Below are 27,260 nucleotides of genomic sequence, written 5' to 3' on the forward strand. Positions count from 1 at the left end.
CCCTCCCCCACCGCGGCCTCCCCGTCTCCGCGGCGGCGGCCACTTACTTGAGGCCCAGGCCGTGGAGGTGCTGCCCGATCAGCCGGATAACGTCCTCGTCGGACTGCGAGAGCCGCTTCTTCTTCTTCAGGGCGCTGCCACTACTGCCGCCCCCCAGCTCCGCAGCGGCCGGGCCGGGGCCCCCGGCGGAGGGCACCCCGTTGTTGACACTGAGGCCGCCGGGGCTGCTGCCGCCGCCGCTGTTGGCCGAGGGCAGCAACCCGTTGGCATGGGCCAGCTGGTCGCCGGCGGCCGTGCCCGCCGAGGCCTCGCCGTTCTGGGCGCCCAGGCAGCCCAGCTCCGGGCCCGCTGGACCCTGCGGCGGCTGCTGCTGCTGCTGGCCCCCTCCTGCCCCGTTGGCCTGCATGGCGCTGCCAACGCCGCTGCTGCTGCTACCTCTGAGCGGGGCGGCGGCGGGGGCGAGCCCGGCGGAGAGCGAGGGGGACTGGGACGAGGTGAGGCCTGCTCTGCCCGCGGAAGCCCCGGGCTCTCCTGCTCCCTCCACCGCCGCCGCCGGGGAGGCCCGGGCTTTCTTCCGCGGGGGCGGGGAGGCTCCGCCGGTGTCCGAGTCGGAGGAGGAGGAAGCGGAGGCCAGAGTTTCCTCGCCGAGAGCGGCCGTGGTGGGAAGCCGGGGGGGCGAGAAGGGGGCGGCGGGGGTGAAGGGAGGCGGAGCGGGGCCCTCTGCCCCCCGGGGGTCCCGGAGGCAGCGCCGCCGCCCGCTCGGGGCTCCCTCTGGCGATGGCGGCCGCCGCTGCCCTGAGCCCCCGCCCGGCAGCCCCAGGCGCCCGGCCCGCTCCGCTCGCTGCCCGCTGGGTTTGTCTCCTCTCAGCCCAGCTGCAGCCTAATGGAGTCCGGGCCGGGACGTCACAGGAAATTCCTATACTGCCCCCTACACACACTTCCGCCGCCCGGGGCTGGGGGTGGGGTGCGGGCCCTCGAGGTGCTGGGGGGCGCTGGCGGGCCAGGCCTCTCAGGGTCGCCGCCGACACCCCCCAGGGGCCTCCCGGGGCGTCACAGGCCGGCCTCCGCGGCGGGGGTCCGGCGACGCCTCAGACGCCTCTGGGGGCCGTAGGAGTCTTGCCCAGGGAGGGATCCGGGGGGTCCTGTGCCCGGCATGTGCCTGCGCCTCTCAGTCCTGTGGTGAGAGCTCGATGGTGGAAACGTGTGAAGGTGTACGGTGGGCACACACGACGAGCAGCGAGCGCCCGCTGCACGAACACATCTTGGTGGGTCTGGTTGTCTCGGTAATGGGGTGCACGTGACTGGGCACAAGAGGGTTACAGTAATTTCCTGAAGCAATCTGTTGGGGTTCTTTAGAAAAAAAAAAAAAAGGAGAAATGCTCAATGAAATCACATCCTGTGGTTGCCCAGGTTGGTTACTGGAAAGGTTCAGACTCACTGGTCTTGTGTCTTGTAGTTGTTTCTTGCGTTGGCATGGAAGCAGGAGGAAAGTAGTTTTTTGCCGTAGATCTTCAGGAGTGTTGAATGTTGGGGCACACCTGTTAGGACACTGGGCATTGTAGGGATCCCCTGCCCGCCTGAGGTCTCTCTCTTCTGTCCCCTCCTGTGCAGTGGAAGGTAAACTCGGGTCATCAGCCAAGTCTCTGATCAAAAGTCCTAGGATGAGTGAAATTTTGGTCTTTAAAAACAGTGTCTTGAGTATGTCGTGTGCTACTTGGTTTAGAGCCTAGAATGCTCACCTTTGGTATTCTCAGGCTTGTCTCCAAAACCCAAAGAGAAATGAGAAAACTTCCTGCCCCCTTAATGGGAGCTGATACTAACATCTAACATCTAGCTGAGGCTTTAGGAGTACTGAATGTTTACTGACTTACATGAAAATGGTAAGACTGGACAATAGTGCTTTCTTTCAGGTGCAACTCTGAAGAAAGCTGACTGAGGGAAACCATGGGCCAAAGACCAGGGGAGAAGTCTGTGAAGAGGCAAAATCATGAAAGTAATGGGAATGGGATTTACTTAGTAGAGGAGGAGATGAGATTGCACGGAGGCCTGGCCAGTTGAAGTAGATACCCTACCTTGGCCCTGTTTAGAGACCTCAAAGGGAAGTTTGTTTGATAACAGCTCCTACACCAGAGGGAGAAGCAGGAAAGGACTTTGTCACTGAGCACGTGTGAATATGGGCAGGTGTCTTTACATACCCATCTGTGGTAGAAAAATACCTCACAGGGTCCAAGTTTGGGCAATAAGAATAGTGTTTGGACCTGAAAAGAACTTAAAATATAACCTTTAAGAGGTACAGGCATTGGAACAGGCTGCCCAGGGGAGGTGGTGGAATTGCCATCCCAGGAGGTGTTTGAAAAATATGTAGACATGGCACTTTGGGACATGGTTTAGTGGGCATGGTGGTGTTGGCTTCGTGCTTGGACTTGATGACCTTACAGATCTTTTCCAACCTTAATCCTTCTATGATTTTGTGGTTCTACATAGTGCTGCATTAATCATAGTGAAAGTTCTTGTCCCTGTCCCTCATCTTCCTTGAGGGATGAGGTATCCCAGCAGGGACACAAATAGCTGGAGGAAAAAGCTCAGTATTTCTGGGGTGGTACAGGCCCTGGGCTCCTGTGACAGAGGGAGCTGGTTTGAGACATCTGAAAGTTTCTCAGGATCTCAGCTAACCCAAAGGTAGAAAGGGAGTGATTCATAGTCCTAGCTGTGAAGAGAATGCTTCAGCCAGATCCTACCCCACATGTGGAAGGGTCCCAGAGCAGCTCTTGTTCCATTCCTCCTGTGTGTCCTGTGGCTTTCCTAGTTACAGGGAAGGTCCTTCTTCCTCTAGGCTTTTCCCACTCACTAGGTAGGGGTCCTGAGAGCCAGATCTGTGGCTAGCAGACCTTTCTCCCTATGTTGCAGCAAGGGAAAAGAAAATCAGGAAAGAGGCAGTGACACACTTTGGCAGTCTTTCATCAGCCACGTCCTGATTTGGATCCTAACCCAAGGATCATCTGGGCCAACTCTTCTAGGTTAATAGTATAAGTTCAAATGAGATGGCCCAGCACCCTGTCAAGCCAAGTCTTAAAACTTTCCAGTGTAGGGGAATCCACTGCTTCCCTTGGGAGATGATTCCAATCTCTAACTGTTCTCATGTCCCAAAATTAGAGAATAAATGCAGGGGTTCAACAAACTTAATAAGCACCCAGAAGAGGAATTTTAAAGACAAATTTTGGCAACCTTAAGTGCAGTTTTAATACCAACCATGTTACTGAAGTAGAGGGGTCATACATAGCTATACAGAATGTGCAGTGTTCTGATGAAAGAGTAATTCCAATTATGTTCCTATTGTACAGGCTCATGTCTTTAATAGAAAAATGTTGAAGAAGCACTGTTTAGTTATCGTGAAAATTTAGTAGACTGGAGAGACCAATCACCCTGTATCAGTAACAACCAATTGAATGACCAGCCATCTGAACATCAGTCAGCAATGTGCACAGGTGGCCGCAAAGGCCAACAGCATCCTGACCTGTATCGAGAATAGTGTGGCCAGCAGGAGTAGGGAAGTGATCATGCCCCTGTTCACAGCACTGGTGAGGCTGCGCCTCAAATGCTGGATTCAGTTTTGTACCTTTCATTACAAGAAAGATGTTGAGGTGCTGGAGCATGTCCAGAGACTGGCAACAAAGCTGGTGAAGGGTCTAGAGAGGAAGCCTGATGAGGAGCAGCTGAGTGAACTGGTATTGCTTAGTCTGAGAGGCCTCATTACTCTCTGTGACTCCCTGGAAGGAGGTTGGAGTGAGGTGGGGGTTGATCTCTGTTCTGATAGAACAAGAGGAAATGACCTGAAATTGTACCAGGGGAGGCTTAGGTTGGATATTAGGAAAAAAATATTTTCTGCAAGAGTGGTCAGGGATTGGAACAGGCTGCCCAGGGAGGTAGTAGAGTCACTGCCCCTGAACATGTTCAAGAAATGTATGAACATGGTACAAATGCTTGAACAGGCATCTGTGTATCTTGCTACTTTCAAAGGATGAGATATGGATTGAAAACAAACAGCATTTCTAGAAAGGGTTCAACAGAGGATTTGTAAACAAGTTGCACAGGACTTCCATCAGTTTATGTAGAGGATAGTTGACATTTTAGTAAAGGAGTGGAATATGGACAAAGTGTGGCTGGAGTTGCACCTGAAAGAGGACATGAAGTACAACAAAAAGGGCTTCTGCAGGTGCATTGGCAGCCAAAGGAAGGCAATTGGAAAAGGTGGGCCTAGTGCAGAATTATGTGATTGACCTGGTGGTAAAGGTAAAGGCTGATACTCAAGGCCTCCTTCACCTTGGCCTTTACTGGAAAAAAGCTTTTGTGTCTGGTAGCAGAGTTTGGTGGGAGAGGAAGGCTACCGCAGTAGAATAAAATCCACTGAATTAAACTGGGCATATAAAAGTCCATTAGACCATATAGCATGCATTTGAGTGTTGAGGGAACTGGCCAGTCTTCTTGTGTGTTCAGTCCCTATGACATTTGAAAGGCTGTGGCATTTAGAAGACTGCTGGTGACTGAAAAAAGGCAGATGTTAGGTCTTTAAATTCAGATATGTCTGTGTAGGGACATCGTGTTGCCTTGTAGATGAGCTTGTGTCAAGGATAAGGGCATTAGTGCTATTGTTGTGACCTAATTAAATATTAGGTAATCACACTGTGTCTTCTGTCCACCAAATTCATGTGCATACACTGATGCTGACCTCTGCACTCTCCTGAGCAATCACAGAATGATGTGGTAACCAAAAGGGACTCAAAAAGTGCTGAGGATCCCATGTGGTATGGAATGTCCTGTTTCAGACAGGGTGTGTCATGCTGTTACATGGTCAATACAACTTTTCATAGGAAGATGACATGGCTTTCTCTGTATTTCTCTTGCCATGGGTGTCTTTCTGGACAGCACAGGATGCTGTGTATTGGGAGAAGTCAGACTCCTCTGTATGGGTAGATAAAAATCATGCATGTGCAAGAGCTCTGTTGCCAGACTGGCACTTACCATGCAACTTGTCTGAGGGTGTACAGCAAGACAACATTGCCTGTGCGGTGAATCTGACATATCAGACTTGTTTTGCATGCATGATTTAACTGTCTGGGACTATCCTAGATATCATCCTGCAAAATTTGGCTGTGTACATATTGTGGTATATCAGTCATGATTGTCCCACTCTGCTTGGCAGTGGTGAGGCCACGTCTTGAATACTGTGTTCAGTTTGGGGCCCCTGACTACAAGTAGGACATTAAGGTGCTGGAATGTGTCCAGATAAGAGCAACTAAGCTGGTGAAGGGCCTTGCACACAAGTCTTATGAGGAAGAGCTGAGGGAACTTGAGTTGTTTAGTCTTCAGAAGAGGGGGCTGAGGGGAGACTTCATCACCCTCTACAACTACCTCAGAGGAGGCTGGAGCAAGGTGGAGGTCTGTCTCACATGCAGCATATGTCAGGACAAGAGGAAAAGTTTTGCCACGGGAGGTTCAGGTTGGATATTAGGAAAAATTTGTTCATAGAAAGGATTATCAAGCATTGGCACAGGCTGCCCAGGGAGGTGGTAGAGTCACTATCCCTGGAGGTGTTTAAAAGAAATGTGGATGTGATGCTCAGGAACAATTTTTAGTGGTAGTGGCGGGATTGTGAGCTCTAGGCAAGTGGTTGGACTTAATGGTCTCAAAGGTCTCTTCCAACCTCAACAGTTCTGTGATTCTATGATTTTCTGAGGCATTAGGAAGTTATGTTCAGCCAGGATTTGGAAAGATGGTAGTCCACCACATCAATGTTTCAAAGAGATGTTTCCACACTTGCAATGGGCAAAATAACACCGTGCTTGGACTCTGTCAAGAGTTTGGGCTGGGACGGCCATTAAATGTGTGACAGATGCTTTATGTTAACCCCTCTCCCTTCCCAAAGGGTAAGAGAAAGTGAATAAGGCAGAGAAATCTAAAACAGCTTTAAGGAAAATAATAACAGTAAAATGAAGTGTATACACACAGATACAAAATCAATTCTGAACCCACTACCCTGATGGCAATTATTTCACTTTCACCACTGATGCTGTGGGGAGGTGCTGGGGAAGTCCAAGACTGGAGTCACTGGCAGACAGGAACTTGATTCAGGAACACACAGATCAAGGCCAAAGGCAGTGGACAGAGTCCTTCTTGGATGTTAGCCATTGAAGAACAGATTTTGACCTGTGTGATGCCTCAGCTTCATACTGACTATGATGTATGTGGAATGGAATATCTTGTTGGTCAGTTTAAGGTCATGTGCGCTGTCTGCTCCTCCCCACAGGTGTGGCTTTTTCTTTTCTGCATCCCCAATGTAGTACACAAGATTCAGCAGTGACCTTAGTCTGCATACCAACCCTTGGTGCTAGCTATAAACATCAGCATTAGCACTTCTAGGAGCAGACACTGCCTGTGAAAACATGCTGTGAAAGTGCAGAAAGTGCAGTTACTTAGAAGAGACTGAGCTGAAAAGTAACATCACTGAACAGATTTAGTTCTAACTCAAGCCAGGACTGTTATTTTTCCCCACACACACATTCACTCTGACATTTATTAAACCCCTTCTGACCATTGTGTGCAGGAGGTGGCAGGTATTCCACAGGAAAGCAAGTGTAGCACTGATTCTGTCCCATGGGGCTTTTCAAGACTGTTAAGCAAGTGTCTCCTGTAGTTTGTGTCCCTCAATATTGGTGTGCCAGTTTCCAGGTCTCAGATGGATTATTGGTGGTTTTGTGTGAGATGAGATTTATTCTTCTGTTGTTGCAGTTATTTCACTTTTCCTACTGCAGGGCCGCTCCCCTGCCTGTTCCTTCTTGCAGGCTCTCAAGGCAATTGTTATTTCAGGCTTGTTAATTGTGTCTGCCAACTCCCACGTAGCTCCTAGAGCCTAAGCCTGAGTAGGGTAACACACCATTTTCTATTGCCTAGCCATCAAATTAGGAGCTGCCTCTCCCAGAATGGCATGTACACCAGTCCTTTCTCTTTTGTGATTTTTCTGTTTTTCTCTAGATGGGTTTATAGCAACAAGCTCTTACACTGGAGCTAAACATTCAAGACCAGGCATGTAGACTGTAGTATCCCATATCCACTCTGGAATGGGCAGAGAGGGGAAATTATTATGTAATCGCCAGCAGATTACATCTTAACATTAAGCTTGTGAATAGCTCTTTGGAGACCTGGAATTACTTAGTAATTTTTTATGTTTTCCTTCTTAATCAGGAATCTATTCCCAAGTCTGTGTTTAAGAAAGCCAGTGAACCTCCAGACCCTCCTTGCTTGCTCTGGACAGGAGATTAAAGGTTAGTGTCACAATTATGTCATTGCACTCCTCTTTAGGTGTCCCTTATTTATTTCTGTTGCAACTCTTATCTCGGTATAAACACAACTTTCTGTACAAGCTTCTCCATCCTTCTTGGTACACAGTGTTTACATCAGAAATAAAGAACCACCAAATCAGGGAGAAGCTTCCTCTGTGAGGCTCCATATGTTTACATGGTAAAGAATCTTCATCTCCTTCGAAACCACTTCCCAGTACACCAGCTCTGGGACTTGCTCTCATACTTAAGACCTCCTACATTTTCAAACAGCTGCCATAATAAAGACTCCATCAATAACCCAGCACAAAAATACTTGTGCATGCTTAAAAGTGTGTTGCAGCAGAACTGTACTATCATGAGATGCAGGAGGGGGAATGAGAGTCATGTCACAACAGTGTTGCACAGTATTAAAGGCTGATCACTCAGACTCTCAGGAGACTCAAGCTCTCAGAAGGAGACTCCTGCAAGACAGAAGTTCCTTCAGTAGCTAACAGCAAGCAGTAAGATATTAAACCCATGTGATGTGATGTGATGACCTTTAAACACTTTAAACATTACATTATGATTTCCAGAAGAGTATATTCAGATCTTTTTCCAAAGGCTACTATCTTACAGCTTAGTTTTTTTGTCTGTGGCTAATATATTTGGGTACTAAATAGTTTGTTACTAAAGCAGCCTGATTTCTCCAACAGAAAGTGTGCTGTTCCCCAAATTTTCTAAAATGCATGGATTTCTGAAGAAGGTACAATCTGTGGAATGTAGGCAGAGATAGTTTTTACTGATGTTTGGCGTGACTAATAAACCTTATCTGAATCTTTGCCTCACAAATAATATAGTCATTTCAGTGGACAAGGGAAGATCAATAGATGTCATCTATCTGAGCTTTTGTAAAGCCTTTGACACAGTCCCCCACAACATTCTTCGCTCTAAACTGGAGAGGTGTGGGTTTGATGGGTGAACTGCCCAGTGGATAAGGAATTGGTTGGATGATTGCATGCAAAGGTTCGTGGTCAACAGCTTAATGTCCAGATGGAGACAGGTGACAAGTGTTGTCCCACAAGGGTCTGTATTGGAACTAGTGTTCAGTATCTTCATCTATGATAGGGACAGCAAGACTGAGGACAGATACCCAGCTGAGTGGTGAGGGTGATAAGACTAAAGGATGGGATGCCATCCAGAGGGACCTGGACAGGCTGGAGAAGTGGGTTGAGAAGAATCTCATGAGGTTCAGTGGCCAGCAGATGAAGAGATGATTCTGCCAGTGTACTCTGCTCTGGTGAGACCTCACTTGGAGTGCTGTGTCCAGCTCTGGAGCTCCCAACACAAGAGAGACATGAACCTGCTGGAAAAGGTTAAGAGGAGGGCCATAAAGAGGGCTGGAGCACCTCTCCTATGAAGACAGGCTGAAAGAATTTGTGCTGTTCAGGCTGAAGAAGAGAATGCTCTGGGGAGTCCATATAGCTACATTTCAACATGTGAAGGGGACCAACAGGAAGGCTGGAGAAGGACTTTTTAGAAGAGCTTGTAGTGATATCACATGGGGCAATGGTTGTGAACTGGAGCAGGGTAGATTTAGATTGGACATAAAGAGGAATTTATTTGAAATGAGAGTGGTAAAATACTGGAACAGATTACCCAGGGATGTGGTTGAAGTCCCATCCCTGCAAACATTCAAGATCAGGCTTGATTTAGAGGTGTCTCTGCTCACTGCATGGGGGTTGTATGAGAAGACCTTTGAGGGTCCCTTTCGACCCAGTGCAATCTGTGCATTTCAAATGCATCCAGATTCCACTTCTGTGCTTTCGTGACTTCTCTGTTAAAGAACAGTGCCAAGAGGGTTTCTGAAGTGTGTGGTGGTAGGTAGGCTTTACTGACATTCCTGTGGCTGCATTATCCACTACCAGTTTGACTAGTGGGAAAGGGCACCCTGTGTGTTGTCATGTCTATTTTTATCCATTAGCACCAGACGATACAATTACAGCTGGAGAATTTTTCAGTGAGTTCCTAGTTTTGTGTAAATACTAACACCTCTGTAAGCATCTCCTATTTAACAGTGCTCCTTCAGAACACTGCATCTGCTGGATACACTCAGTGCTGGGAGGCACAGTGGGAAATAGTTCCAGCTGGAAGGAAGAAAAGGAAGCTTTGTAAAACTAGGATCAAAGGCTTGGTCTTGTAAATATTTCAGTGCACGTGTAGATGTACTTCTGAGGGTAGTACTGTTTGCTGCTTTTTCGCAGTTGGAACCTGGTATTATGAATTATAACAAACCTGTCACCTCCAAGTAGCTAAGGAGATTGCACACTGTGGGTACTCAAAACAGCACAGTGCATTCTGAAATAAGATCATAGAATCATAGAATTGTTTGGGTTGGAAAGGGCCTCTAGGATCACTGAGTCCAACCATCAGCCTAACACCACCATGGCCATTAAACCATGTCCCTAAATGCCATGTCTACACACTTCTTGAACACTCCAGGAATGGGGACTCCACCACATCCCTTGGCAACTTATTCTAAGATGAGGCTCTCTCTCCTAAAAAACAAAAGCTCCTGCCCCTGAAGCTAAAAGAATCTCCATGTGTTGTTAGAAGTTCACTGCCAAAGATGTGTAGTGCCAAAGACACAGCTGAACAGAACAAATTCCATTTTGCCAGGAGCACTGACACAAATGCAAAGTAGGTAGCTTGATGAATCTGCTTTGCTGCTGTTGTTGTACCAACAGTATTGGCAGGAAACCTCTATAGAACTTTGTTTGTAAAAACCATGATGTTAATCTAGCTTGACTTTATACATCTTGAAGTTAAGCACTGAGCCCAGGCTATTCTTCTGGGCTTCCTCTGGAGGGACAGAGGCACCTGCAAAGGTGATTCATCCCAGATACTTCATCTTAGGATGGGATGAATCACCTTCTGATGTCTTTCTCCACTGGCATTAGGAAGAGCCAAACTCGACCACATTAGACTACAAAGCTAACTTTTAAGTGAGTAGAATTAAAAGAAGTAAATCCTGGCCTAAATTGTAGCACTGTGTCATCATGTCATCAAGATGCCAATGTGCCACTGACAGTCACAGTAAGTCATGACAGCTGGACACCTACTGCCATGTTACTGGGAGGCCAACCTGTGGCTCATGAAATGCATGCAGCTCAAGAAGCCAAGCTGGAGCCACATGGTCACATCACTTTTTGGTGACCTGTCATCATCAATCTTGAAGCTCATAATTATTCCTAATATTCAGCCAGAATACTAGCCAGCAAGGGATGCTGAAGTCAATACTGACAGCTCACCTGAAGAAGTGGCAGGTCTCTAAAAGTATCCTCAGGAAAGATCCTAGGATGACCTTCAAGGATCTCTGAGGAGCTAGACCTTGAAGCCTTTTACCTTGAAGCTACTCCCAGAGTGTGGTGTCCTGTTAATTCTTCAGGGTATGTCTGGTGACTTTTGGATCCAACTAGAGTCTAATATATGCAGTTCATTAGATAGTAAAGGGAGGTTTTAGTTAGACTTAGACTCCTCTTCTCCAGGCTACAGAGGGGAGATGTTCCACTCCCTTAATCATATTTGTGGCTCTGCACTGGAGTCTTTCAAGCAGTTCCCTGAGGTCCTCCTTGAACTGAGGGACACAGTATTTCAGATGCAGCCTCCCCAGGGCAGAGCAGAGGTAGGAGAACCTCTCTCAGCCTTCTAACCACACCCCTTCTAATACAGCCCCAGAATGGCATTGGCCTTCTTGGCCACAAGAGCACATTGCTGGCTCATGGTCAACCTTCCATCCACTAGGACCCCCAGGTCCTTTCCTCTTCACTGCTCTCCAACAGGTCAGTCCCAAACCTATACTGATAGATGGGGTTGTTCAAAACAAGGTGTAGAAATCATGTCTTCAGTTGTATTGAAACTGTGCAGAGTGATGCTTTGCTTTTCTTGATTAGTGGACATGTATCAGTCTTCTCATTTCTAAAGATGTTTTCATCAGTGGCTGTCAAGTTCAAGTGTCATTTTTATTTGTCATTACATTGGATTTCTCTTTGTACAGATCAGGCTACACATTTTTCTTTCCATTTTTTAAATTAGAGGTTTGTATAAGCAATTATAGATTCATAGAATGGTTTGGGTTGGAAGACACCTTAAATATCATCTAGTGACAGCTCCCCTGCCATGAGCAGAGACACCTTCCAGCAGACCAGGTTGCTCAAGGCCTCATCCAGCCTGGCCTTAAGCACTTCCAGGGAGGGTACATCCACAACCTCCTTGAGCAACCTGTTCCAGTGTCTCACCATCCTCACTGTAAAGAATTTCTTTCTACTATCCGCTCTGTATTTCCCCTCTTCCACCTTCAATCCATTCCCCCTCGTCCTATCACTACAAGCCCTTGTAAAAAGTCCCTCCCCAGCTTTCCTGTAGGCCCCCTTCAGGTACTGGAAAGAAGGAGTATTGTATTGTTCTGAGTGACACCGACATGCAAATAAATAACACTGAACTTGGAAGAGTGTTAATTAGAACTTATTATACCTTGACTGACCTGACTTGGCATTATGATATCTTGCCAAACTGGCTTTTTAACCTTATGCATGTCTGATTTGTGTTTCTGGTGGGAAGCTAATGATTTCATGGAATTGTTTGGCTTAATGCTGCTTTCCTTACACTGCAGAAGTTTAATGTGAGGAAGAATAAATAACATGAGTATGAGGTTTGCTGTATGACCTGTGGTCATTGCCCTAACTAGTCTTTGGTATAGATTTCTATTTTATTAAGTGCAGGTAGATGATATATTAGGTCTATTATTTGTTTACTTCAATGAGATTTACTTTGGTTTAAGACTTGGTTCACATCTGTGTCATTTTGCTGGCTTCAGTGCATTATTTTTTCTGGTAGTTCTTATTGGTGTGAGGTCACAGTAGGGTTAGAGTTAGAGTTAGGGTTAGGGGGGCCACTGAAACAAATTAGCATTTACTGAATGACATAACTAATCAACAACAATATAAGCCCCAGCTTGTTGTAAATTCTGGTCACGTTGCCATCCTTGTAACTCTGTGGAAGAAGAGCAATTTCAGTGTCTGCGAACAAGAAGGTCTGCTGTGTCTAGCTGGACTGGAATTGCACTGAAAGAGGTCTCTCAGTTAGAAGAGAAGCAGATCTTATCTTTACATCCATATGCTCTACACAGACATCAAAAGGCTATTTCTTAAAGTCTTTGAAGTGAGATGGGTCTAACATTTGGCCTACTACTCATTCCAGTTCCTGCGGGGTCCCTGGGCTATGGGCCGGAGCGGTGGAAGCCATAGGTCTCCTGCCTTAGCCTGCCTTCCTATCTGCTTGCTACACTAATTAGTCAGGGTGGGGTGCCCTGATGACACACATATACAGCATCTTGTTTTGGAGTGTGTTGGTAGGAGTGCTGCACTTTGCTGTGCAGTCATATCCTAAATTAACTATAGGTTTGTGTGCGTAATAAGTCAGGTAGCTAAACCAAAATTATTCAGAATATGTAGCACAGGTGATGCAAACTCTGTGGGCTCCTGCTCCATGGCCAGTGCTGTGCTCAGTCATTGTCAGTGTGGTTTGGTGTGTGGGGTTGTGAGCAGTGCAGGAGCATTCTCAGTATGATTTGTCAAAGTCTCCTTTTGGCAGCTCCTCTTTTTCAGTTTCTTTTGTTGTTGTTGTAGTATTTTAGAAAAATGTTTCCTGGAGGTTATTTTTTTCTGTTTCCAGTTCAGTTCTGGTGCCCTCAGTACAAGAATGAGATCAAACTGTTGGAGGGGGTCCAGAACAGGGCCACAAAGATGATCAGAGTGATGTCCCCTGTGGGGACAGCCTGCAAGAATTGGTGCTGTTGAGCCAGGAGAAGGCTCCAGGGAGACCTCATAGTGGCCTTCCAGCTACAAGAAGGCCAGGGAGGGACTTTATGCAACTGATTGTAGTGACAGGATGAGGGGGAATGGCTTTAAGATGGAAGAGGGGAGATTTAGACTGGATATTAGGAAGAGATTCTTTATAGTGAGGGTGGTGAGGCACTGTAACAGGTTGCCCAGGGAGGCTGTGGCTGTCCCCTCCCTGGGAGGTGTTCAAGGCCAGGTCAGACAGGGCCTTAAACAATGTGGTCTAGTGGAAGGTGTCCCTGTCAATGGCTGGGAAGCTAAAACTAGATGATCTTTCAGGTCTCCTCCAACTGAAACTCTTCTATGATTCTATGTGGCAGTAGCTGAAATCTGGTATCATGTTACATTACATTACTTACAGTAGACAAACACAGTATTTTTCACCTCCATGTACCAGTAATCCCTTTAGGCCCAGGCCTTTAGTACAATCATAAAATGAATGTCTGTCTGTGCCTCAGGGAGCTTACAGGAAACAGAATGGCAAGGTAATGGAAACAGAACAATTTGGATGGGGGGGATTCCACTGTAGCTTTTGTCTTGGCATCAGTCTTTCAAACTATTGGAAAGAAAGTTGTTACTATTGAGAAGTGATGGGGAGGGGAAAGAAAAGACAAATAGCAGCACAGCAATGGGAAGGGAAAGGGCAGAAAGAATAATTTTGAATCGGAGAAGCTTTTGGGAACTGAATTCATACAAATAATACAATAGCTGAGGGAAGAAAAGTCCATGGTCAGATCACATGAGGAGTCAGTCCAAAATTGCCAAATAGCTTGCTGATGCTGGCAGCTTTTTAATTCAGCTGGAAGAAAAGAGCCTCTTTTCTCCACAAACCAGAATTAATCTGTAACACTTTTCTCCTCCAACTCAAGTGACTTGTGTTAAGGGAGGAGCTTTCAGACAAGGACTCTGGACTGAGCCCTGTTTGGGTACAGTGGAAGATTTCCAGCTGTATTTTAAAGCACCATTCACCTTTTGTGTCTGAATTGTTAATTTGCAGTGGGGTCACTCCCAACTTACACTATTGGTAGAACATTAATCTCTAAATAACTGCACCTGCTATGTTAATGAAAGTTTTCATAATAGCTCCAGTAATTTAGAAAATTGGGTATTGTGTTGTGTTGTGTTGGGAGGAGAGAAGGCTGTGAGGGTCGAGAACTTGGTCAAAAGAAATACAGATTTCAGCTCACTTGTTGTGTTTTTGCCACAGTGTTATCAGTGCTGCTAGTGTAATGCTTTCAGTATTTTACCAGCTGTATTCAGCTTTGCAGTTGAATGTGCTGGAGAGCAGGAAGGCTTTTGGAGTAAGGAGAGAGGGAACTGTAATAATGATAGTTAAAAAAAAATAATAAAATACTTCCTATTTTTTTCTCTTGCTGCTGGTGGTTTAAGATTATGAGAAGCAGAAGATAGTCCATTAGACATCTTTGAATCTTAAAATCCCAGGAAAGCAAGACTGAAGGGGACTTCAAGCAAGCCATTGTTCCAGTCTGTGAATGTGTATGCCAATGTGATTCCTTATAAATGTTTGTCTAACCTGGTTTAGAAATCCTTTGCAGCCTCCTCAAGGAATCTACTGAAGTCTTTAACTATGCCTCCTGTTAAAAAGCCCTTTCTAATGTCTAATCTAAACCTCCCACCTGCAGTTTACACCCATTACTTCTTATCATGCCATGCTGGGCATGAAGAACAGCTTAATTCTCTTCCTCTCTGCATCCATCTCTTTTTTGGTATTATATAATACTTACATTCTTCTGAGTGTGCCTTTTTGTGTACATCTGGACTTAGATGAAAACAGGTTAAAGAAAAAAGAAAGAAAAACCAAAACCAAACCACAACAAAAAAATCAACAATAACAACAAAACCCAACAAAACCTGGAAAGCAAACCCCAAACCCCAAATAAAAACAAGCAAGCAAACGATAAGTTTCTGGCTGGGAAAGTCCTTTCAGCCAAGCAGGCAGCAAGTGTCTGAAATGGAGGAGTTGGAAAATGCTGGGCAGGGCAGGGTGATATGCTCAAGGCAATCTGAGGGCCTAAACATAGTGCATAACAGAGAGGCTGGTGCCTGCCATGTGTTACACATCTCTCATGACAGTGCCTGTTTGGCATTTCTGTCTCACCTGACCATGTCTCAGCCTGTATCTTGCCTGCCACCTGAACTGTGGCCAAGAACCTGATTGTCAGATGTTGACTTAGTTCTCTGCTTCCATTTTTATTTCCCTGCATTTCTGAAGTCAGAGATGTATAAGAAACAGTAGGGAATCAGAAAACTTGACACATGGCAGCAGCTGGGAGTTGCCAGCTAGTGGGGATGCAGTTAGGATTAGGCCCATGTTCTTTCATTAAGTCCTCAAGTGTTGAACGGCCAATATATGCCAGGAAATACCTTCTTCCTTCTTGACATCTTAAAGGTGTCCTGGCAAAGATCCCCAAACCTCTGTTGTCCAGAATGATCCCAAACATGAGTCCCTGACTGATCTCAGCACCTGCTCCACACCAGTATCCCTTACCATGGGTTCCCAAGCATCCTGCATAGTGGTGGCCCCAGGCACTTATGAGAAACAGCCTGCGTGCTGTGACACACTTCAGCTGTCCACTGTGTCCTATCCCAAATGTCCACAGCTGTGCCAGCCCTTCCTGGTGGTATATGGAGTCCCAACTGAAGCTTTATGTTTATGTGGTTTAAATAATATAGTTTGATAGCCTGCATCATTGAAAATATTTGTTTGGTGCTTTTTACTCTTTGGATCATGAAATAGCTCTCCAGAGCTCCATGTGTAAGGTATGCAACACACATGGGTGGGTGAAGTCTGCCAACCAGACACACTTCTCATCCCGTGGGATCCTTTGTGGGGTTAACACTGGCTTGTCCCTTTGGAACTGCCAACTGAACAAAGACATGAAGCACTTCAGATGATCTAAAGCTGTTTTCTGCAAGCTCAGATAGTCACTGGTTATACTGGCATCACATTTTCTTTACTGTGGTAAAGACAACGCACTTAATTTTAAACTCAGAGCCATGATAACTCAGGTTCCTCTGCTAGTTGTGTGATTCTCAGAGCTGGGACCTGAAGCTATAGTGTTATGTCTGCTGCCAGAATGTTTAGACTTTCTCTGAGTGGATGAGTTTCTTGAAAGTGTAGAGTAAATAACTGATTCTCCTGTCAAATAACTTTCAAAATAGAAAACCTATGGAAATTATTCCTCAAGTCATGAGGTCCTGGGTGACAGGTTGGACTTGATGATCTTTGAGGTCTTTTCCAACCTTATTGATTCTATGATTCTAAGTCCATGAAGTCTGGAATTACCTCCTTACACTCTATTCAGTAAAAATACTTCACAAATGTACAGTATGACAGAATCTTCCCTGCAGGCCCTGAAGGACAACTCTCCATTTCACAACGCTTTCTGAAAGAACACAGTTTGTTTTAACTCTCACTACATTTTGTTTTTATTGAGGGGAAACCATTTCCTTGTCTCAGAATGGGGTTGGCTGTTGCAGATATAGGAGTTAGTGTTCTCTCTGCTGATATGAATCTGTTTTGAAACGAGCCTGGAAAAGTCCTCCAAGTGTAAAGTTTACAGTTGATAACTGTGACACCCAGTGGTCGTTTAAAGCACCATAAAAAAGTAGTACAAAATGACTGCAGGGAACCTGAAGCTTCACACAAAAAATGAGGTTTGTGCAATAACTGTATGATTTTAAGAGTGCCCTTTTCTTTGGTAAGGTGGACAGATAATAAGCTATTTTAGAAATTGTGGGGCTTGCACCTGCTCAGTGTGTTTTACCATATTTAACATATATATATACACATGTATTTACTTATACAAAGCTTTTTATTGTCTTGGGATGCAGAGGTTACACCTCTAATAAAACACCCTGCATGACTGACAGCAGCTTGCTTTATCACTATGAAGTAAGAAATGGCTTTTCATTCTTGTTGGTGAGAAGCTGGCTCAGAGGCAGCCTAGGAGATCAAGAGACCTTTTCCCCCCTCCTTTGTTTGCCACAGACACGTTGTGTGGCTTAGAGCAAATTGCATGTGTGCATGGCTGATAAGTACTTCAGTCAGCATGTTCATAAAGGTGCAAGGTGTAATTAGTATTAGTCTAGGTGGCATTCACCTCCAACCATTTGTGCTTTAGTCAAGAAATACTAAATTACAGGCTGTGTATAATGTGTCATATTTTCATTCCAAAGCATAACATTATTTTAGGAGCTGTATTTTGTTACAGAGCACTGGATGCAGATTTAGTCCCACATACCTGGTCAATGAGAAATTAAATGCTATTGTTTGTGGATCACTGACCATAAAATATTTACCTTTGGTGGCATGACTTAAATGAATAAATACCATCACAATTCAGCCTATCCAATTGCAGTAGACCAAGCAGCACATGCTTATTATATATATTGTTATATCTGCTGTTTGGGAATGTCTCATGTAGCCAACAAAGCTTTTTCTTACAGGTAGAAAGAGTTACACAGCAAAAGGAGCAGTGTCAGAATGCATCCACTCACAGACCTGGAGATTAGAAAGAGGTGCAAAGTCAGTTACTGCCTAAGGCCCTCTTCTTGGCTGCATTAGCTGTGGCTATACTGAGTGCCTCAGGAGTGCACTTAGGTCCCTGAGTGCTTGCACCCTGTCTGCATCCAGAATTGGGATGACATCTGAATTCAAACAATTTATTCATCTCTACCCTAACCAGTTTTCATGCAGGGAAACTGCAGCCAGAAAGGGAGCAACGAGACATTCTGTCAAGTCTCTCAGCATGAGGATAGAATCAAGACAGAGAAACACACGTACACACAAGCTGAAAGGCTGTGTTCTAGCATTACTTTCTAAGCACACCAATATGACATTTGTCACAAAATGTGTTTTTATGACCAGCAGTGTTTCATATTTAAGAGGATCACATGAAATATTCAGTTGTCACAGCCAAAATCCTTAAGTGCTGAATTCAAGGTAAAAACTGATGGATCATAAAAAAAAGAAGAGAGGTTTTATACATTGGTATTTGGATTCCTGTAACGTTTAGTAGTCATGGTTTCACACTCTGCTGCCCTGATCTTTCCAGCAACACAAGGAAAAGTTAGTTCCTGCTCACACATCCTTAAAATCTAAAGATGCAACAGGTAACAATGGATGGAAACCAGTAGAAGAGTGCACCCCAAGAAAATGAAATAATGCTTCATAAAATGCATTTTTTTACTGTGTAGACTAGTAGACTGTCATCTGGTGTTCCTTACTGCAGGATGAAGAGTGTAAGAGTGTTTTATTCTTCCAGCTTCTGATAAGAACAAAACCAAGTGATTTAATGTTCTAGCATAAGAATGTATAGTGGTGATTGGTGATATACTAGCATCTGCATACACTTGGTACAATCCTAGTTTAGTCTTTGAAAGGAGACCATGAAGAGACTTTTGCTCTTTAAACTGGCACTGAGAAGTGGATTCATCTACTGAAATTTGGTTCTTCATACTGGCTCTCCACTGTTCTTTTGAATAACTTGAATAATTCTGACTCTGTTTTATATGACATGTAGCTCATGCCAGTTCTCTTGCTATTTTGTTGTTGGTTCTTGCTTTTTAGCCTTAAAAATTTTTGCTCTTAGTCCTCACAGACTGGACAAATCCTATTAGAAACCAGTTTGTCTTCTACTTTGTTTATAGCATCTTTTGCTAGCCAGCATAAACAAAGCCTTGGGCAATTTGCCATCCTATTCTAGACAGGATGTCTAACAAATGTAGTAAGTGCAAGATCATAGTATCATAGTATCAGTCAGGGTTGGATGGGACCACAAGGATCATCTAGTTCCAACCCCCCTGCCATGGGCAGGGACACCCCACACTAGATCAGGCTGGCCAGAGCCTCATCCAGCCTGGGCTTAAACACCCCCAGGGACGGGGCCTCAACCACCTCCCTGGACAACCCATTCCAGGGCTTCACCACTCTCATGGTGAAGAACCTCCTCCTCACATCCAGCCTGAATCTCCCCACCTCCAGCTTCATTCCATTCCCCCTAGTCCTATCACTACCTGAGATCCTGAGAAGTCCTTCCCCAGCCTTCCTGTAGATCTTTTGTTTACTTTGTGAACTGGCTCAGGGATTTTTTCTATTGATGTGCAGTACTGTATTCTTTATTCTACAATTTTTCTGCTCTCCTGTGAGGAGAATGCTACAACTCACAATGTGCAACTCTTTGGTTTTAGATAAAAGAAGATCCAGATATGTGCTAGCTGGAAGAAATGTGCTCCAGTACTTGAATTATAAGAAAAAGAGTATGCTGAGAGAAGAAAGAAGTCTGACATGTATGTTGGTATTTACCTTAGTTTGTAAGTTGGGAAGAGAATGCTTGGAAGAATGTGAGTTGTGATATATTTCATTCCTTCCTGGCATGCATTGAAAGAGAATCTCCTAGTAATTGTTATTAATGACTATGATGTAGTGTGCCAGACATAAATACACTTTTCCCAATAAAGCTAGACCCCTACTGACTAGCCAGTGCCCTGAGGTCCAGCAATAATAAGACCTTCTGACTTAAACCTCCGTGCTGATTCCCCTTCACACTACCCTTCTGTGACAAACCAGCTATTCCACTGCTCAAATTAATTTCAGTAGTTCAAAATTAGCTCTTCACTCTCAAGAGCATTGAGGCTCGACTCTTTGCAAGTGGTGGCTGCTAGATATGCACATTGATTTATTAATGTCAGGGTGAACAAAAAGAAAACAGAAAAAAGAAAGGGAGAAAGAAGAGAGCTCAGACCTGGAAAAATAAAGCAAGAAGGTGGCTGAGCCTGGAAGTGGGGTGAGCCACGGTGTTCTGTTGGGAGATCAAAACAAGTGGATCCACCCACATAATCTTCTTGCACAACCCCCAACATGGCGGTGTGTGGATGTGTTTCACCCTGAAAAGAGGTGAAAAGAGGACAGACCACTGACTTACACAATGTTCAGAGGAGATAGAATTAAATTTTCAGACTCAGCCCCTGCAGCTGGTACACTGAGTAAAATTACTGAGTACAAAGGATGGAGTAAGCAAGTTGGTTTGTAGTGGGGTGCAACATTTAATAGTTACCAGGCTGAATTCCTGCCTTCTGGTGTCTTGAATGCTGAGGTATAAAGATAAAATGTGTGAAATGCAAAATAATATTTCTGGATGGTGGGAGTGAGCAATATTTTATAAAGGGTGTTTGTTTAACTAATACCACAGCAGGTCAAATCCAGATCATACTGTCTCATGAAGTCACAGGAGTTCAAGAGTTGAGACTGGCCATTTAGGAGGTGTGCATATAAATAAACGTCAGAGAAGCTGGATGAATTATTTTCTCTTTCAATTGAAAAATATTCTCAGACCCTTCAAATGAGAGAAATTTCATCTTGTTCACCAGAAAGCCTTTCCAGAACAGTTGGTGACTTGCAGTTTCAGTGTCAGTCCTGAAAGCCTTCCAGCACAAGCAGAGTATGAACTGATGAGTTATCCTCTGCTGCACATCTCTTTGAAAAACAGCACAACACTCTCCTTGCTCTGGTGTTTTCAAGAGTATAGTCTCCAGTCTCAGTCACTAAACTCCACTGTTGTGGCAAGACAGGACTGTCCCTTTTCCAGAGTTTTTTAGGTCTTTGGGGTTTTTACCCCTCTTCTTTCGTCTCCAAGCACAGATAGCCAAGGGAGTCTCATTGCTGTGACTGCTAAACAAAGGCACCTTAAAGAAATGTCTTTGAGAATAAACAGACAAAATTGTCAGTTGTTAGCCTGCTGGTGGTTTGCAATAGAAAATCACTTAGACATTCTTCCTCAAGAAATCCTGTCTGCCACTCTGCAGAGGCTCAGGTGGGGCTCTGTAGCTTTGCTTCATCATCACTTAGGTTGTGTAGTAGTCCAGAAGTACAGGGAAGGGGTGAGGAATCAATAGATAGATTTAAAACAATAATTAGAGATACAAGGTCTTGGCCATTAATTACATCAAGATTTTAACCCAGCTGTGCTAGAAATGTGCTCTATTACTTTGGACAAGCCATTACACCTGTTGGTACCTCATGTCTTTGTTTGATTTAGGCCAGAAGTTTTATGATTAGCTTAAGCCAATCTAAGACTGTACTGCTGCCAAGAGGACGTTCCTCCCCCCAGTCACGTCAGACCAGGCACCCACATGACCATGCAATAAACAGAGCCAACCAAAAATGAGCCCTTGGGAAAAAAAGGGTAGAAGAGGCAGGCAGAGGGAGATTAATTTTTAATGGAGTCTGTAAGTTAAGCAAACCCTGTGTGCTGCCAGACAGTTGCTGGTGCTAGCAAAATGGGCAGACTGGGGACAAGCAGCAGAGGGAGGGAGAGGGTTAGGGTTGGGTTAGGGTTAGGGTTATGGTTAGATAACTGCCCTCAACAGCAGTGAGAGTCAGCAAGTGAGTCTTGTCTTAAGTGGGCACATCTACCTTTGCATGCAGAGTGGCCCAAGAAGATTTGTTTGGAGAGAGGATGGCAGATGTTCTGCCATCCCAACACCTGTACTGTGTACATTGGAGGGATTTTACTCTAGATTAGATCTAAATTTGTCCATGCAGGAGCACATCCTCCAATTCAGTTGATAAAAAAAGTTTACATAGATACACTCAGTATGTACTTGGTGATACCACTGGAACTAATGTTTTCTGAGACCTCTAGATGCTACCATCTAGAAGAGTACTTAGAATCTATTTAAACTCTGGTTTTGGGAATGAGAGTGAGGAATGTAGCAAACCCAGTGTTGAGAGATGAAAGACAGACTATGAGGATTTAATGTGGTTTCATCCCTACAAAAGATGGAGGATTTCATCCCTACATCTTTTCTATGGTCCTACTTTAAAGCAATGAAGGTTTGCCAGGGCTGAAGCCTAGGTGTCTCTGCAGTTCCTGTTCGTGATGGTGCATTTGATGCTTATTGATCGTTACTCTGCCAACATACAGCTCTGCTTTTCTCAGCTCCTGGATGCTTCACCAGAACAGTCTGAGGACTCACCCTCTGGTGTCAATGTGCCCTTTTGACCAGAGTCCTTGATTTGCCTTTTGGGGGTGTTTTGTGCAGTTCAGTGCATTTATTACTCTGGCAGTAAAAGACAAGACAGCAGGGGGCACCAAATCTGCATAGTTCTGCTGAAATGACACCATCCAGGGCCACGCTCATCAGATTGAAGTTGTTATGCATACATTCACTTTGAACACCTGGAATTTCTTTCCAGCTTCGATATTTTCTAAGATACCTTTTTGCTTCTCAAGGAGCTGCAGTGGTTAAAGTGAGGGTACAACTTCCACAAATGTAGAAATCTGGGCCAGCAGCAGACCTGTCTCCTGCCAGGTGTCATCTTGTTCCTTCCCTGCTTGGTGCTGTATGCTCCAGAGCTCATGCCCAGGAAGATGGTTTCTCTAATAGTGTTTTATGGGCAGAATTGGATTAGCTGAAAGCTTTGCCCTTCAGTTCCAAAGTGTCCTGATATGGTGAACAGATTTTGTCCTAAAATCAGAATTGGATATTCTGAAGAACTTAACCTCTCAATGGCCACGCAAAATGTTTTCAAGTCTAGGGTTAAGTGATGTAGCTTAACTCTGCCTCTGTTCTTTTGCAGAAGCTGGTACTCAGCTTTCCAACAACTGCCAGAACAAGGCTAATTTTCTCAACCAGTTCATTCTTTGCTGGGGCTCTCTTCTGGCACAAAAACTGGTGGTTGGTGTTCCTGATGGCTGAAACAACAGCAATTACCTGGAAGAATATGCTGTTGTGGAAGGCTTAGCATCTTCAAGCAGACATGGACAAGAAATCTGGGGATTTTCTTAGGCACTTCTTCCCCATAGAAGTCAGCACCTTCCATTGCTTACAGTGCAGAAAGGTCTCTGTCCTAATTCTCTCCTCTTCCAGTCATATTTCATCTTCTTCTGTCTTTCTCACACCTCTCCCACTTCCCTCTATCTTGTCTCATGTCCATTCATAATATAATATCTAGCAGTAATAAAATAGCAGAATAAAACATGGCTGTAAGCAGAGCAAAGCTGGAGTCAGACTGCTCTGAACAGAGTGGTTGTAGCCAAGCTTTTGTTTGACTTACATCAATACATCATGTACATTGAGTTAGTCTTCAGAGGTTTGCAATTCTATCCATTCCTTAATATTCTTTCCTCTTAAAATCTCCTACCTAGAATGAGACCTAAAGATAAGTAATGGAAGTCAGTCAGCTGAGCTGATACTCTCAGTAAGCAAAGAACCAACACAATTTGTGAGCTCTCAAGACTAAACAGAGCTGCTCAGTTATTTCTAAATATGCTTGTGCAATTCAGCTGCCTGCTCTAATGTTAAATTTTAAGGCTATAGTTTCCCCTGCTGTTTGTTTATTCCACTGCTTCTGCACAGCACTTAACCAATTGCAGGGGAATTAGCATTTTTCTTTTTGCTTGTACCACTACAGTATGATCCCACACACAAACTCACCCAAAAGGTTCTGCCTGGTAGTGGGATTTAATCTTCTTTCTGAAATTTTGCTACCCCATCCATCAAATATAATACCAGAAAAAGCAGTCTGAGTACTGGAGCTTTAAAAAAATCTAGGTTTTCCCTTTTTTTGGGGGGGGGGGGGGGGGGAATAGGCAGAAAGTTAAAAAAAAATCACATATTGTGCTTCCTTAAATTTCAAACAACCTTTTGAAGAGTCTTGAATGAAAGGTAAGAGATCATTTGTCCACGAAAATGTTCAGATGATCAGAGGGATGGCACAATTCTATGAAGAAAGCATGAGAGAGAGTTGGGGGTTTTCAACCTGGAGAAGGCTTAGGGAGACCTTACTGCATCCTTTCAATATATAAAGTAAGCTTGTAAGAAAGACAAAGATGTTTTACTAAGGCCTGTAGTGACAGGACAAGGGGCAATGCTTTTAAACTGAAAGAGCACAGACTTAGATTGAATGTAAGGAATACATTTTTTATGATGAGGATGGTGAGACACTGGACCAGGCTGCCCAGAGAAGTTGTGGATGCTCTATCCCTAGAAGAGTTCAAGGTCAAGTTGGATGGGGCTGTGAGCAACTTGGTACAATGAAACTAGATGATCGTTAAAGGTTCCTTCCCATCTAAACCATTTGAGTGTGCTAGGTAAGACAATGAATCTCTGGTTTGTGATTTATAACCAACCTCTAGCTAACCATCCAGTCTTAGATCTGCATGAAGGACATTTTGAAAGGCATGTTGAGGAAGCATGGATTTCCAGGTTGAATTGCTGTATTGGAAATTCTTACATTGGTGCTTAAATCATTTAACCGTCTTCATAGGTGGAATGTAATACCCACAACCCAATAATAGAACCTGTAAATGTACTTTGTAAAGAAGTTATGGAAGGGTTTGAAGATGCCACCACTAGGAAATATTAAATATAAAATACACAAAAATGTACATTTTATGACAAGACACTTCAGTGCTAAAAGCAGAAGAGCTTACTGTATTTTCCAAGCAAGATTACTTTCTCCTAGCAAGGCAATGTGGCTTCAGTGGGAAATTATTTAGTGGGAAATTTAGTGCTTGGAAATTTACACCCTAATTATCACAAATTACCTTCTTCATTAGAGATAGCATAAAGATACAAAGAATACTCAGGGGGTTGTCCAGTGTATTACCTTTTCCTGTAATGTGATCTCCATTGAGATTTGTCTGGTTGTGTTCAGTTCATCAGAGTGAAAAACTCCTACAACAGTTCTAAGCAGCAAAAATGCTTTCTATTTTCAGCTGTCTGCATGTCTAAAATACCTCTCAGGTAACATACATACATACATGTTAGTGACAACTGTAAGTGGTAGATCATTAATATGAGTTGTAAATGTCAGTACTGCTAAGATGTCATCTTTGCTTCCATTTCAAGCCTGAGTCTGCCAACTTGATTAGCTTTTCTTAGCTAAGTAGTTTCACTGCTGATAATGGTTTCAGTGGCTACAGAATTATTGTCACTATAATATATGCTTCAGAAGCCAAAATGTCTCTCCCTCCTCCTCTCCAAATACTTGCTGAAAAATATTTTCCTTTGAGATAACCATGTCCACAAAAACCCCTCCCTGGGGTCAGGTGTACTGAGCACTGGTGAGACCACACATCTAGTACTGTGTCCAGTTTTGGACACTGCAGTATGAGAAAGACATTGAGCTGCTGGAGCAGGTACAGAGAAGGTCAACAAAGCTGGTGAGGCATTTGGAGAGCATGTCTTATGAGGAGAGGCTGAGGGATCTGGGATTTTTTAACATGAAGAAGAGGAGACTGAGAGGAGACCTTACTGCTCTCTACAGCTGCCTGAAAGGAGATTATAGTGAGATGGGGTCAGTTTCTTCTCCCTAGTATCAGTGATAAAACCAGATGAAATGGCCTCAAGCTGCACCAGTAGAGGTTTAAGTTGGATGTTGGGAAGAATTTTTTTACTGAAAAAGTTGTCAGACATTGGCACAGGCTGCCCAGGAAGGTGGTGGAGTCACCATCCTTGGAGGTGTTCAAAAAGTGAGTAGATGTGGAACCTTGGTGACATGGCCTAGTGGTCATGGAGATTTATAGATCAAAAATGTATGTAACCCAGTGTGGTGGTCCACTCCCAGGCTGCTTAGTACAAAGTGTGATTTCCCTTCCTGGGTCACACAATAACCCAAGCTGGAAAGTCAAATATGGATTGTGAAAGACTGTATCAGAGCATTAAGGCACCCCTTTAACATACCTGGACCCTGCTTCTCCTACTCTATGAGGACAATAAAAACAAATGCCTGCTGATTCCATCTGCGACACCCAGTCAGCTAGAGGCACACATAGAGCATCTACCTCTCTTAATCCATTGGCTAGCTGATGTCAAGGAAAATTCATTACTGTAAGGTTATTGCAGATTTAAGGAGAAGAGGGCTTGGTTTCTCTGTAGAAAAACTGCATGCCTTGAACTGAGTGAGAAACAGATTTGTGGTGTGTGTGTGCAGTATGAGTCATGATAGTTTCTGTAAAGGCTGTTTAACTTTTTGAAGTTGACATGAGTCATTGTTCTCTTCCCAGGTAATAACTAGTTAAGATCACATTTAGCACTTCCATTTCTCTAGTAATCTCCAGGACTTGTATTTCATTGATCTTCAATGAAAAAACTGCTTCAGAGTTCTGAGTGACAAGTAAAGGCTTTAAGAAATAACACAAAGTGCTTCCATTTGGAGAGCGTGGATGACTAGAGCTGGCATCTGGTACTGCTCAGCCACTTTTGTGTCAGAAATAAAAAGGATAACTGGTTTAACAAAGGAAGGCATACCTTGCTCTTCCTGATTAATGTAGCTACAAAACATACAGGACTTGGGAAAAAAGCAGCACTGAATGACATAAATTTTATATTAACCTCCCAAAATGAGCCGAACAAGGGCAGAATTTTTACTTGCTACATCAAAATTACTGTTTCTGCTAGCTGTTTCCAGAGTGAAATTGAATATTTCAGCTGGCATTCTGAGTATTACTGAAGATCCAGACCCAAAGTTTCATTATTTGACCTTTGTGGCTTAGGTAAATTTATTTAGGTGTTTCAAGATGACAGAAAGAAAAGGACAGAATGCAATAATATTTTGTATGATGTTAAAATCAGGAGAGCTAATGTACTAAAGGTTTATATTTAGAATAAGAATGATCTTTCAGCACAGCATTCTCATGAGACTTCTTGCTAAACATGTTCCCACTCCTCCATTGCCACCTCCAACCTTTTCTTCTGGTATTTTTCCAATTTACAACACGAATTCTTCAATTCTTGTTGTCAAATGCTGAGATAATTTTTTTATAAGGGACTCACTGAACTGACAAGAAAGACTAAGTGGTAGAGAGTGCTACAATCAGTAGTTTAACTCCCACAGCTGAAAAATATCCCCAGTTGTGGCTTTTACATACTGTGATACAAGAGGACACAGTCTCAAGCTACACCAGGGGAGGTTTAGGCTCAAGGTGAGGAGAAAGTTCTTCACTGAGTCATTCGCCATTGGAATGTGCTGCCCAGGGAGGTGGTGGAGTCACCATCCCTGGAGGTGGTCAAGAAGGGA

The 27,260-nt window shown here is 44.1% G+C and overlaps 3 protein-coding genes across 4 annotated transcripts in view; 2 read left to right on the top strand and 1 right to left on the bottom strand.

The window, feature by feature from the left end:
• The window catches only part of WDR26 (WD repeat domain 26), a 36,256-nt gene extending 35,388 nt beyond the window's left edge, over positions 1-868 (bottom strand). For both annotated transcript variants that reach the window (XM_068153552.1, XM_068153551.1), the window contains exon 1: positions 48-868. In XM_068153552.1, the coding sequence (XP_068009653.1) occupies positions 48-406 (359 nt within the window). In that variant the 5' untranslated portion in view covers positions 407-868. The remainder of the gene's footprint in view (positions 1-47) is intronic.
• The window catches only part of CNIH3 (cornichon family AMPA receptor auxiliary protein 3), an 87,189-nt gene that overhangs the window by 399 nt on the left and 59,530 nt on the right, over positions 1-27,260 (top strand). The window lies entirely within an intron of this gene.
• On the top strand, positions 778-26,454 carry LOC137448858 (uncharacterized). The gene is made up of 4 exons (XM_068153748.1): positions 778-1,265; positions 7,240-7,319; positions 19,427-19,525; positions 26,248-26,454. The coding sequence occupies exons 1-4, from the start codon at positions 778-780 to the stop codon at positions 26,256-26,258; spliced, it is 678 nt and encodes a 225-aa protein (XP_068009849.1). The 3' UTR covers positions 26,259-26,454.

Source organism: Melanerpes formicivorus, unplaced genomic scaffold (assembly GCF_026170545.1).
Source record: "Melanerpes formicivorus ecotype bairdi unplaced genomic scaffold, bMelFor1.0.p_v2 SCAF_26, whole genome shotgun sequence".
Classification (NCBI taxonomy): Eukaryota; Metazoa; Chordata; class Aves; order Piciformes; family Picidae; genus Melanerpes; species Melanerpes formicivorus.